The 12,057-nt window shown below is 40.4% G+C and overlaps 2 protein-coding genes and 1 non-coding gene across 10 annotated transcripts in view; 1 reads left to right on the forward strand and 2 right to left on the reverse strand.

Annotated features, from left to right (window-relative positions):
* Positions 1 to 7,629, forward strand: part of ptk2aa (protein tyrosine kinase 2aa) — a 53,612-nt gene extending 45,983 nt beyond the window's left edge. For 6 of the 8 annotated variants that reach the window (XM_085446813.1, XM_085446817.1, XM_085446811.1 and 3 more), the window contains 8 exons: positions 2,140 to 2,202; positions 2,832 to 2,871; positions 3,180 to 3,283; positions 3,776 to 3,784; positions 4,833 to 4,988; positions 5,145 to 5,225; positions 5,786 to 5,871; positions 5,958 to 7,629. In XM_085446813.1, the coding sequence (XP_085302939.1) occupies positions 2,140 to 2,202; positions 2,832 to 2,871; positions 3,180 to 3,283; positions 3,776 to 3,784; positions 4,833 to 4,988; positions 5,145 to 5,225; positions 5,786 to 5,871; positions 5,958 to 6,084 (666 nt within the window). In that variant the 3' untranslated portion in view covers positions 6,085 to 7,629. The remainder of the gene's footprint in view (positions 1 to 2,139; positions 2,203 to 2,831; positions 2,872 to 3,179; positions 3,284 to 3,775; positions 3,785 to 4,832; positions 4,989 to 5,144; positions 5,226 to 5,785; positions 5,872 to 5,957) is intronic. The other 2 variants (XM_085446819.1, XM_085446820.1) reach the window with 1 other exon arrangement.
* Positions 7,630 to 8,515: 886 nt separating this feature from the next.
* On the reverse strand, positions 8,516 to 8,588 carry trnav-cac (transfer RNA valine (anticodon CAC)). Its single transcript has one exon. It is a non-coding gene; the product is annotated as a tRNA-Val (tRNA).
* A 1,083-nt stretch (positions 8,589 to 9,671) lies between these two features.
* On the reverse strand, positions 9,672 to 11,770 carry rplp1 (ribosomal protein lateral stalk subunit P1). The gene is made up of 4 exons (XM_085446593.1): positions 11,551 to 11,770; positions 10,652 to 10,726; positions 10,016 to 10,130; positions 9,672 to 9,809 (listed from the first exon to the last, which is right to left on the reverse strand). Exons 1-4 carry the CDS (start codon positions 11,620 to 11,622, stop codon positions 9,727 to 9,729), a joined length of 345 nt encoding a protein of 114 aa, XP_085302719.1. The 5' UTR covers positions 11,623 to 11,770; the 3' UTR covers positions 9,672 to 9,726.
* Between the last annotated feature and the right edge of the window lie 287 nt (positions 11,771 to 12,057).

Below are 12,057 nucleotides of genomic sequence, written 5' to 3' on the forward strand. Positions count from 1 at the left end.
ATGAGTAATGAGCGCTGGGGAGTTGCTGGGTCGGCCTGTCATGTTTAACATGATTTCCTGTTCTACTGCTTCATAGACCAGGAAAGGGCAGATATGACGGGCTGAATGACTGATATCTTGTTTGTTAGCTGACACCAGGGGTGGGTTTTTTTTGTTTTGTTTTTTGTTTTTTTTCTGGATACTTTATATACCTCGCTGCACAAACCTTGAGGACCTTGGACCCCTGGGGAAATTAACACCCAGATTAATGGCAAAGGGGGCGGACCTGAGGGGCACCTTTTAACCTTTCATTTTATGACTTGTTTCTCACTCATGTAATTAGTGGACAGGTTTGGATGTACCACCTGAATCACAGCCACCTCAAGCATTTTTTCAATAAAAGCTTTAACAGCCACGTTTTCGAAATCTCATAAAGAGGGACTGACTGGCACTCACTACCCAGAGCATGGATGTAAAAACCAAAATTGCTCCCTACAGATTCTCTGCTGAGCTGAAGCTAATCTGATAGTATCTTGGTTCCAGCAGCTGAAAATGTAACAATAGACATAGATTTAATCGCAAGGTAATGTGCTTTAAAATCAATAGTGCTGTAGATTAAAACCCACTGTCCACAGGATTTGTGTCAGCTGCAGGGTCAGTCAGTGAGCAGGTAGTATTACAAAGCCTGTTTGAAGTCTAGTTAAATTAATATTCTGACGTGTATGCCGCTGTGACCCTGCCAGGAATGCGATAAAAAACGTTCACATGATATTCTCAGCAGATTAATAGTAGTGAAACTGTTATAAATTTCACATTAAAACCAAATGTGTGTTTGAGCTCTTTAGAAGTGCCTCGTGCTATCTGTTTTTCTTTCTTGGGAGCTGACCTTCATAATATTTGCTGGTGCAGATTGAAATCCATTTTTAAACCTAGTCTTTTGCAGGTGTAGTTTAAATGCTTGCCTCTAATTAGCAACGCATTCCTGCACAGAGTGCATGTGATCAGTGATGTGTTGACTTCTGGTCTGAAGTCTGAGTGAACCTTAATCTCCAGTGGCAGCTGTTGTGGCCGTTACTCCTGCCTAAAATCATTCTTGAACCATGTTCAGCTGGAGAAGTCAAGTGAAAGCTGCTGTCGTACGTTTGAAAGAAGCAAGTGGAATTTTTGCTGTGAGGGGAAACGAGCGCTGGATTCGGGATATGCAGGCTAACTTAATGTAGAATATGTGCTGGAAAATTACAGAAGTAATAAAAGAGCTTAAGGCAAAACAGGCAAGTAAATTTGATGTGTGAGTTCAGGCTCATCAGGAGAGTGGAAGAAGGGAAAGAGAAAAGCAAAGAGAGGAGGACAGAGGGAGGGAGAAAGGAAGTGGGATTGGCAAGAGCGAGGGAGAGGGAGGAATGAACGAGGAGTCGCCCGTCAGAAAGAAGGAGCGAGAGAAACAGGAGGAGATCCAGAGAGATGGAAAGAGTGGGAGGGAGAAAAAGAGAGGACAGTGAGGCAGTTGGATCTTTTTCTCTTTAGGATTTAGTCTCTGTGCCCAGCGGAGCTTTTCTTCCTCTGGAAAAACTTTTTCTCCTGCCTTTTCCTTCTCATCCAGTCGCCTCTGACTCAGGTTTTCTCTCTGTCTTTTGCAAACTTCTGCATTTCTTTGTGCTGTCTACCGTCAGTTTCTCTATGACTTGAGCTGCTCCATCTTTTATCGCCCCTTCTATTAAACTTTCGATCCTTACACCCGCCCTTCTTTCGATGGCCTCCACTCTCTGCATTCCTCCGCCTGACTTCATCAACCTATATTCTCCCAGGATGCATCTCTTCAAGGCGTGCTTCACCAAAACGGTACTGGAACAGAAAGCGAGGGGATGCTGGAACTATTCAGTCGTGTAGTGATCTCTTTGTGAGCAGGGCTGGTTTTTTTTGATTGTCGCTGCTAATATTTTAATTTTGCAAAATCAGTTTTGCTTTTAAATTGTGATGCTTGGTTAGGAAATGAAATGATTTTGCAGCAGTTTTTATGAATTACAAATAAAATGTTACATATTTTATTCTTTTGCTGCAATGCCTGGTACAATGTGCATATATTTCTGTATAAAATATATATATTTATGGCTTTTATATTTAATCCTTTCTAATCCATTGTATGTCTGTGTCTCCCTGCAGAAGGCGGAGTCCAGAAACAGCAGAGGGAGCGTCGACAGGGAGGACGGCACACTACAAGCACCGGTCAGTCTATGTGTGTGTGTGTATGTGTGTGTGTGTGTGCTTTGACATTTTAAAATTGGATTCACTTGTGGTTTCGTTGAGCTGTGGAGCATGGTTGGACAAATGCTTGTGGTGCTAAGAAAAACGTAATAGAGAGGTAGCAGAGAGATGATTATAAAAAAAGGGGGAAAAGCAGAGAAAAGCTCAAAGAAAGAGTACCAGAGTGAGGCAGAGGGGAACGCGTTCAGACAAACGGAGAGGAAATGCAGACGGCGGGAGAAGAGAAAGTATTTCAGTCTGTAAGCCATGAAGGGCACTGCCTACATACCGACCACTTGACCACAGAGGACACATGGGAACTTTAAAGGCAGAAGAACTGGACGTTAACTGTACCCAAGGGTTATAATGGCCTGTAGCTTAGGCAAAAATGAGGACATTGCTGGTGATTCTTCTCGGTATGCGATGGCAGCTTCCAACTTTCTGTCTTATATTTAGCTTGTTTATGTTTGTGAATGTTACATTTATTGTTTCTGTGAGATTTATTCCCCTAAATAAAAGGTTGGTCAATGTGGATGAGAATTTATTGATACTAGACTTATAAAAGTCTGAGATTACTGGACAAATTTAAGTGTGTCTGTCTGTCTGCACAGGGTGGAAGTCAACATATCTACCAGCCTGTTGGGAAACCAGGTGAGAGAGCAAACACACTGACATGTTTAGTAGAAACAGACGGTGACAAGTATTGAAAATAATAAGTATTTTCATCCCAACATTTGTGGTGGAAGAAAAATATTAGAACTGGTACATTATTAGTTGGCATTGTTGACGCATGAACATGTCGGTCGCTATAGCATATCAGTGGTAAACTACTTTAAACTACTTTGTATTCTGTTTCTTAAATGTAACTCATATTATAGTCTAGTTATCTGTATAAAAATGTACATGCTATGTTGCTTCATGGCAAAGATGCTAACCCACAATTTTGTTTTTTCCCCCAGAACCTGTGGCACCTCCCAAAAAGCCACCCCGCCCAGGAGCTCCAGCTAACTTAACCAACCTGCCCAGTCTCTGCCCCGTAGAAAGCTACAATGACGGGGTCAAGGTACATATGAACACACAAATTCCAGCAAGAACGTGAGGTTTAAAGATGATTAAGATTAGGAACGGGCTTTCATTTCTCTGTTTCATAGAAGTCTGTGTTTTACTGTGGTAATTTGCACGCTCTTGCCTACACATAGCTTTTGATTTGGTTCTTTGGTATTGTGCTGATGGGTTGCATGCCGGTCCATGTCATGCCTTGCCTGTGGTTGGCTTTGGCCTAATGTGCTGTCCCTCTTCTCTCCCCCCCTTTTTACTCCTTCTCTCCCCCCTGTTACTAACTTCCATCCACTACTCCTTTAACCTGCTTCCATTCTGTTCTTATTCCTTATTTTCTGACCCGCGGCACCGCATCCACACACCCACCAATCCATCTCTCCGACACATTCCCTTGTTTTCACAACCTGCGTACTCCGTTCCCCTTCAACCACTCCCCTTTCAAACCGCATCCACCCGACCACCACCACTCCTTCCCCTGCCCTCTTCCTCCCCCAAGCCGTGGAGGGTAAGCTAATCTTTGTGTGTCTGTCCTCATTATAGAGTTAGCCAGCTGCTAGTTACAGTAACTTTCATGTTCTCAGAATCATTCAGTCATTTTCTTCACCAGAGAAAAAAACGGGGAAAAAATAGAAAACAGTTGTTATTAATGGAACCGTGGTTATGAACTGCTGGTTAGAGATAGATTGCATATATAAAACCTTTTTTTAAAAATGTGCAAGCAATACTTCTGGTGAAGAAAAAATTGATGTAGATATTATAGCACATGTCAGTAGATTTGTAGCAAAAGTCTAACACTGTGTCTAATGATCGAAGTTAAAATGATGAACTTCTCAAAGGTTTGATGCATCAAAAACATCTACCTCCAAATCTGAGTTATTGTCCACCATCATTTGGAAAAACTTTTATTATTTTTATTGTTTTGGTTTTGCCTTATTTTATTAATGAAAACTGTGGCTATCAAATTGCTTAAGCCTTGCTTTAACGTCTCCATAGTAATTGCTTCTTCACCACGACATTTAAAAATGTCTCGTAGCTTAAACACAGTTACGTTGGTACCTTCAATCTGTAAAACAAGGTACAGAGTTTTAATTGGAAAACACCATAAAATGTTTTCAAATGGTTCGAATTAAAAGGGCTTTTTTGTATAAATGCCCGCCTTACACGCAGCAGATGTGCAGTGTCTGCTTAGTGTTAACATCTGTATTAAAGTCACTTAACAAAGAGTTGAGCTTTGAGTTTGTCACTTAACAACCATTCTGTACTAACATGCCTGCTGCTCACTGTAGAAAAGTCAGTTTCTCATCATTAGCTAGAAATGCTTGTGGCTAGAAATAGATTGTCTCCAGTTTATCTTTGCATATACTGCCACCTACAGCTAAATGTGTGAAACTACCATCACTTGCCTGACCATGGCAGAAGAAAGAGCTGTGGGCAGTTTGAGTGATGTTAGTCGTTGTTTAAATATGTATATTTAAAAGAAATAAACTAAGAAAAAATAGCAATGAATTGGAAACTTAAATCTTTATAAGTAAGTCTCCGGTCTGCTGGTACAGTTGCAGCCTCAAGAGATCAGCCCACCTCCCACCGCCAACTTGGATCGTTCCAACGACAAAGTGTATGAGAATGTGACGGGACTGGTTAAAGCTGTGATCGAGATGTCGAACAGGATCCAGCCCGCTGCCCCGGAGGAGTACGTCCCCATGGTCAAGGTAGGGTGAACGTCACGGTTAAGATCTTCAGACAACCTTCACTGTTATTTACACTTTGTGTTACACTGGCAGAGTGTGAAAATTGAGAAAATATTAGGGTGTGGAAGAGCCAGTTTAATACTACAAACTTATGATTGTATGTGTTTATTGTCATAGGAAGTGGGTTTGGCTCTGAGGACTCTGCTGGCCACAGTGGATGAGACGATTCCTGTGCTGCCAGCCAGCACACACAGAGAGGTACAAAGAAACTCCTGTCATAAGAGAAAACCACTAAAAGGGTTCAGTGATAGGTTGAAAACTAGATAAACTGTCTTTCGTTTGTTTTTGGAGTTATTTTTGATCTTTTTCATGAGAGTTTCTTAATTTCTTGTCACAGCAACTACTCATTGGCGAAACATTGTTTATCCAGTCTTGTACACTGAATCTTCCTTCTTAAAAAACCAACAAAAGGAATGTCTGTTCTTTGTCTGCTACGACAGCTTGAGTAAGGGTTTCCTTATGTAGTACTACTACAAGGCATATTTGCTAACGACACCGTAGTGTAAAAGGTAACGTTGTCGCTAAGGTGTCCATAGAGACAGAGTGCTTAAAAAATAACCCGTAAAAATGTGTCTCCTGTCCCGCTGAAGCCGATGCAACTGAGGTCCACATAGATGTGAGAAATGTACCCTAACAGGCACCTGTGTTGTCATTTTAAAGCCACTTTTGGTATTGAAGTAAATACATTTCTTTGATCTTCTTCCTTTGGAAGTTATCATTTATCATCTGATCCTGATATTTTCTTTGTCTTTTCATAGATTGAAATGGCCCAGAAGCTGCTGAATTCAGATCTGGCCGAGTTGATAGCGAAGATGAAGCTGGCGCAGCAGTATGTCATGACAAGGTGAGGATTAACACGTTAACGGCGCGTTTTCTTGATTTATTTTTACGTCGGGGCTCATGTAGTAAAAGCTGTGTCTGTTTCGACAGTTTACAAAAGGACTACAAGAAACAGATGCTAATGGCAGCTCACGCCCTCGCAGTTGACGCCAAGAACCTGCTGGACGTCATCGACCAATCACGGCTCAAGATGATCAACCAGACCCGCCCACATTAGCCCGGGATCTAACCAACTTGGCGGTTTTTGATGAAGTGAATCCAAATGCAGGACAGGAAAAGAGGGCCCGGGAGTTTGGTAGTTCTCGGGAATTTAATAAGAGACTGAGAAGAATCGGCAGGTGGACAGAGTGATGAAGGTCTGACGTGGAAAACCGATGAACAGCAGACACGACAAACTGAAACAATCAGCCCCTCCCCCCCTCGTTCTCTCTGGAAAAAAGTCATGTTTTGGCCAATGTTGTGTTGTTTTGTACTTCAGTTGTATTATTGCCTTTTTGTATCCAGAGAAACCCTCTTCTGTCTCATCACATATCCTCAAAAAGAAACCCTTTTTTTCCAGAATGACTCATTACTCATTTAAATCTTTGAAGATTCAAATAAAATGTCTGGGAAGCTCACTTGAAGGACTGGACAGGTATTTTTGGTGAATGGACCCACCAATCTTTGCCACGAGAACACATGACTGACACTCCACAAACGCAGGAGGAAGCAACTGGAACTGAAGAGCCTGCATGAGGAGGATGATGAAGATGATTTCATAAAGTTCTTTAAACATGCTTTTATATTATTATTATTATTGTGGTTGTTGTTGCTATGTTCATCCCTGCAGTATGCCTCTGTTTTCTTAAACTTTGTATGAACAAAAGTGATCGATTTACACCACGGTTGCTCATAATTTCATCTCTTTTCTCTTCTTTTCACCCCACTCTAGACTTCTTTATCTCAGGCATCAAGATACAGCATAAACATTTGAGTATTAAAAAAATGCAACAGCTATAGGTCTTTTTAAATATAAAAACTGCTACATGCAACTTTTAAAGTTAACTTGCATAAGTAAATATACAAAGAAGCTCTATTTTTAACACATTTCTGAGGCATGAATTGTTAGTAAATAATAAATATTGGAGAGGGGAGAACAGGAGGGAGGAGTGGAAGGGACAAATGGAGGGAGGGTAGTTTTTAAGTTACAGTGGAGGTGCTAATAATACTATACAGCTGCTTGCCCTGTGCCAAATGAACATTTCACTCAAAACATTGCTTAACTGTGGAATACAAGAACAAGTTTAGCAACAGCTTAACTGTTTCTCTGCTTATCCTCTAAAATTGTGATTGGTTTGTATATTAAAGCTCTCTGTACCATGCCATCAGTCGGGTTGTTTCCTCTTTGTCAAACTTTCAGGTGATTAGTAGAATATTTACAGTCTTTGTTGCACTCTAGTTGTATCTGTAACGCACTAAGAGTTGTTTTAAATTAAGGGTGTCGACCTCATTCGCAAGGGTTTGGTCATGATTTTAAAATATGAAATTGTTATCCTGTTTTCCTCCCCCACCTTTCTACCTCCCTCCACTGCAGTTATTTATACCTTTTTAATCCTTCTCTACTTCTGGTCTATCTATTCTTCCCCTCACCTTTGTGTTCCTTCTCTCCTCCCTCTCATCCTCTCGCTGTTCCCTCTCCCCTGAGGTGAGCAATATTCTCAGGAAGGAGACAGTTGTACAGTTGCTAAACCGAGCAAATAAAACACTGTTATTATTGAAGCAATTCAGGTTGTTGTCTTGTTGTTTCGTCTGTTATTTGTTTCACTGTCTGTAAGATAGCAATACATATTTTATGCATGCTTAATTACATACTGTAGATCTATATGGGAAACTCATGTTGGGCTTTTTGGCTTGTAAAGCATCGAAAGAGTCAATAATTCAAGTAGAGCTCCTGAATTAAGGCTATTTAGGATTTTTTTTTATTTTTTTTTTTACCTTCCATAAGGCAAAATTTCAGTCCACTTCAGTCATAACAGCAGTACATCATGGGAAACCCTGAGTTGTTTAAGGGTATTGCAGCATAACTGAGGTATAGTTCAGGGTCCCCTAATCCAACCATAAGTATTATTTTTATCAAAAAGGAAAAGTTGAATTTTAAGTTATCTCATAATTTCAATTTACTAACTCATACTCAGATTTGAGAATATAACTTGAAATTTTGAGTTATTAAGTCTTACTTTAGTAATAAAATAAGACTTTAGTAAGTAAAATAAGTAAATGAGCTCAGCATGGATCATAAATGAACATAACTGTAAGTGAGCTTAACCTTTGGCAGGTTAATAGTTAACCCACCAGCAACAATGGGTTCCGTTTTAACCCCCTTACATTGACAAAATTAAACATATTGTGTGTAGGGGAAGTCTAAGGAGTAAAATGCATGAGGTTATTTGGGGATTAAATGAGTTAATGTGAAGACAATGCTAAAGTTCATGCTGATGGCATGGTTTTGATGATCTTAGAAAAGTTGTCAGTGCTCTTGGATCATAAGTCTTATTGCAAAACCTGCCAGACAGTACATGATTAAAAAAAACTGGTCTCTGTGTTTTGTGACGTTCAGTTGTTCTTAGTTTGGTTGTCGCTGTGAGTGGAAACCAAAAATGTATAAAACTTGTTTCCGCCCGGTTTCGAACCGGGGACCTTTCGCGTGTGAGGCGAACGTGATAACCACTACACTACGGAAACTGCTGTTAGTAATGCGTGCGCCACCTTGTATACAAATATTGCAATATATGCAATCAGGAATACGATGTTTTATTTCGATATACAAGTTTAGTTCGATACATTTGTGGATTTCCCCACCACCTGGTTAACTCCCGGTTGTGTGACTCTGTTAGCAGGACAGGCACAGAGAATAATTTTGACTACTGATGTTACGTCTGACGCTGAAACCCCGAGTGTCAAGTAAAGCTTATAAAGCCTTTGTCCAGGCCAGCAGAGCCGTGGACTGCCTGGTTATGTGACTCGAGCAGTTCATAAAACTGTGAAATTATGTTTTTTTTTTTGTTGCGTGCGTTGGATCTGAGGTGATTTTGAGGTATCACCAGCTTGCAAGATTGTAAGCAGATTATGGAGCCACCAAAAAGGCGAAAAATATTAGCATTTAGAGATGACACATTCACTGGGCTTCATGCCATCACTACTTTTGACTTGAAGTAAAATCTTTTGAATTAAATGTATATGCCGAACTGAAAGCCAATGATCTGAAAGCTTAGAGGTCATTATTTAGTCAGGGTACTGACATCATCTTCTAAATTGTATTAAAAGCCATCTCCACAGTCTAACTTAAGATGACCATTGATTAGTAATAAATCCACATTTACCTAACTTATCAAACTGTATTTTCAAGACAAGCTGTTGCCGATCTCCTAAAAGTTTACTCCAGATCATGAAGTCTTCTACCAGTTTTGCACTATGCAGAAACATATTTTATCAATTGGCTGGTCAAACTAATGAGAATTGAAAGTAACTGAGAATGAAAAGTAAAATCTTGAGTATAATTTGGATGATCACTGTACTCAGCTTTTACAAAACTCTGACCAAGAGTTCAGTAGTTGCAGTTTTGTGAATTATCAGCACACAGCTTGCCATGGCATTAGGTTCAGTGCCTGAATTGAATGTGCTGAAATATAATTTCTCTCATGTCCAGGGAAGTCACTACAAATCTACAGCCTTAAATGTCACTTTAGGTTAATGTGCTGACAAATGCTGCAGATTTAAATTGTATGTGCAGAATTTCTGTACATAAAAAACAAACAAAACAAGAGACAAGGAGTGATTTTTTATACTTTTATTGTGTTTTTGTATAAAAAAAACATTTGTTTTAGTCAAAGAGACCAAAGCCCATGTCGTCGTCTGACTCCTCGGACTCTTCCTTCTTCTCCTCCTTCTTCTCCTCCTCCTTGGCTGTAGAGGGAAAACAAGATTTAGTTAAGTCAAAGATGACTACACAAACTAAATTCAGAAGAAAAGAAAAAAGTCAATTTGATTTCTGAGGTACATGAAATCTGAACTTGAAGGAGAAACTCAAAAGTGGTACAAGCCCAAGACTGCATTCACATTATTGTTATGTAACTGCAAATGTAGCGCTGGGAAATGCTTTGTTTAGTTACCTGGGGCGTCACCAGCAGTGGCAGTACCACCTGCAGCAGCAGCGACTCCAGCTGGGGCTCCGCCGCCAGCTCCAACATTGCAGATCAGACTGCCGATGTCGATGCTGGACAGAGCCTGCCAAAGAAAATTCACAGGTTACGTCACTTTATTCACATGTCCAGCGCTTGTTATAGAGATCAGTGTATTTAAAAGGCAGGGCATCAAGCATAACTCCTACCTACCATGCCTAAAGACTCTTTACAGCAAGTGTAGTATGTTTTCATTTTTTATTTTATTTTAATATGTTCATAATTTGTATCCTACTCATTCATTGAACTTTCTTTAAGTGGCAGCACTGTTGCATCAAGACATTTATTCCATATTCATGTGTTTACTCATACTGGCAACAACAGGAACAATATTAATCCTTTCAGCCTGACATAACTTTAAAAAAAAAGAAATTTAAATGTAAATACAGACCATTAAAACACACAGAAAGCAATGAACAGGTCTGTTTCACTACGGCACATGCAATCAGTAAGTCTCCTTTACAGCCACTTAAATTTGTATTGGTTATAAGAGTTATTGGGATACATAAAAACTGGCAGATCTTCAGATCTATTCAGTGATATGATTTCAGAAGTGTGTTCTCTCACCTTGGAGAACAGACTTGGCCAGAAAGGCTCCACAGTGACTCCAGCAGCCTTGATCAGGGCATTCAGCTTGTCCTCCTGTGGACAGACAAATAAATAACATAACAACCATCATTATTAAACTCTACTTCACATGTTGAACCACTTTTGGGAACCCCTTTTGCTAAAATATGAGCGATGACATATAAACTGGTGTTCTATAATGTGTTGAAGCTAACACTTTCAGTGATTACAAATATAATTTAAGAAAACATAACTGAAACATGTCCTCATTCCACTTTCACAGGTAAACGTAATGTGCGTGAAATCACACACTGGTGGTGGCAAGCCACATTGTAGACACAGCCTTCAGAAGCCAGGCTGCCACCGGGCCCTCTGACGACCACCACCAGTAGGCACACATGGGGTTAGTATCTTGCCCAAGGATATTTGGCATGTAGCCTGGGATCGAACCACAGACCTTCCGGGGAGTAGGTGACCCGCTCATGCAACAAGCTCTAACAATAACAACTTTGAACAGTGATGCCAACACTATAAAAATAAATGTTGTACTCTTGATGAGTCTGACCACTCAGCCTGTGAGTGAACACCACATCCAGACCTGTCAGCCGAGATGTTTAAGGCTAAACTGACGGTTAAACATCAGCATTCAGAGTAAGAACACAAGACTGAGCTGTCCAGCTAGAAAAACGCGGCCTATGAATAGCAACTAGCATGACGCCATTTTAGCCAGTTCGCGGACATAACTGGCGTTTGTCCGATATATTAATATACTGGTTTATCTGTAAACTTTAATGTCTCATTTTTTGTATTTCGGGATATTTATCCCCAGAAAAAAATGTTCAAGAACGACCAATTCAGACATATTGGCTGAAATATCCCGGGTAACCTAGGACACTTACAGTGACGGTAACTTCATCGTCGTGGAGGATCAGAGCGGAGTAAATGCAGGCGAGCTCGGATACGGAGGCCATCGTAGATGTTAGATTTAATGTTCGTAGGGTCAGATGCCTGAAATTGACGGTGCTAGTCGCCGGATTGCGGGCCTTAGCTTCTGGTGAAGAACCGAGCACCTCACGCACGTTGAATTCCTACAGCAGAAAAGGGAGGGCCGAAGGGGGGAGCTCAGTAGATGTACTGTGCGTCAGGGAGCGTGGTTCTGACGTCACGACGCACAAAACGACGTACGATAGCTTTATGTTCAGAAGACTTTATTTTATTTTTAGAATAGTAATACGTCGCTGGTAAATATTATACATAAAATAGTTCAAAAATATCTTGTATCTAGTCCCGGTATTATATTCCTACCAGTCTACATATAATGAAACATCAGTGTGTGAGTTACTTAGTTTTTTGAATATTTGTCACACGTACATATTTCAGATCATGGGTGGCATGGGGTGGCATGT

The sequence above is a fragment of the Copadichromis virginalis genome, linkage group LG22 (assembly GCF_057382275.1).
Source record: "Copadichromis virginalis isolate Kocher_CV1m ecotype Utaka linkage group LG22, C_Virginalis_male_GT1.1, whole genome shotgun sequence".
Classification (NCBI taxonomy): Eukaryota; Metazoa; Chordata; class Actinopteri; order Cichliformes; family Cichlidae; genus Copadichromis; species Copadichromis virginalis.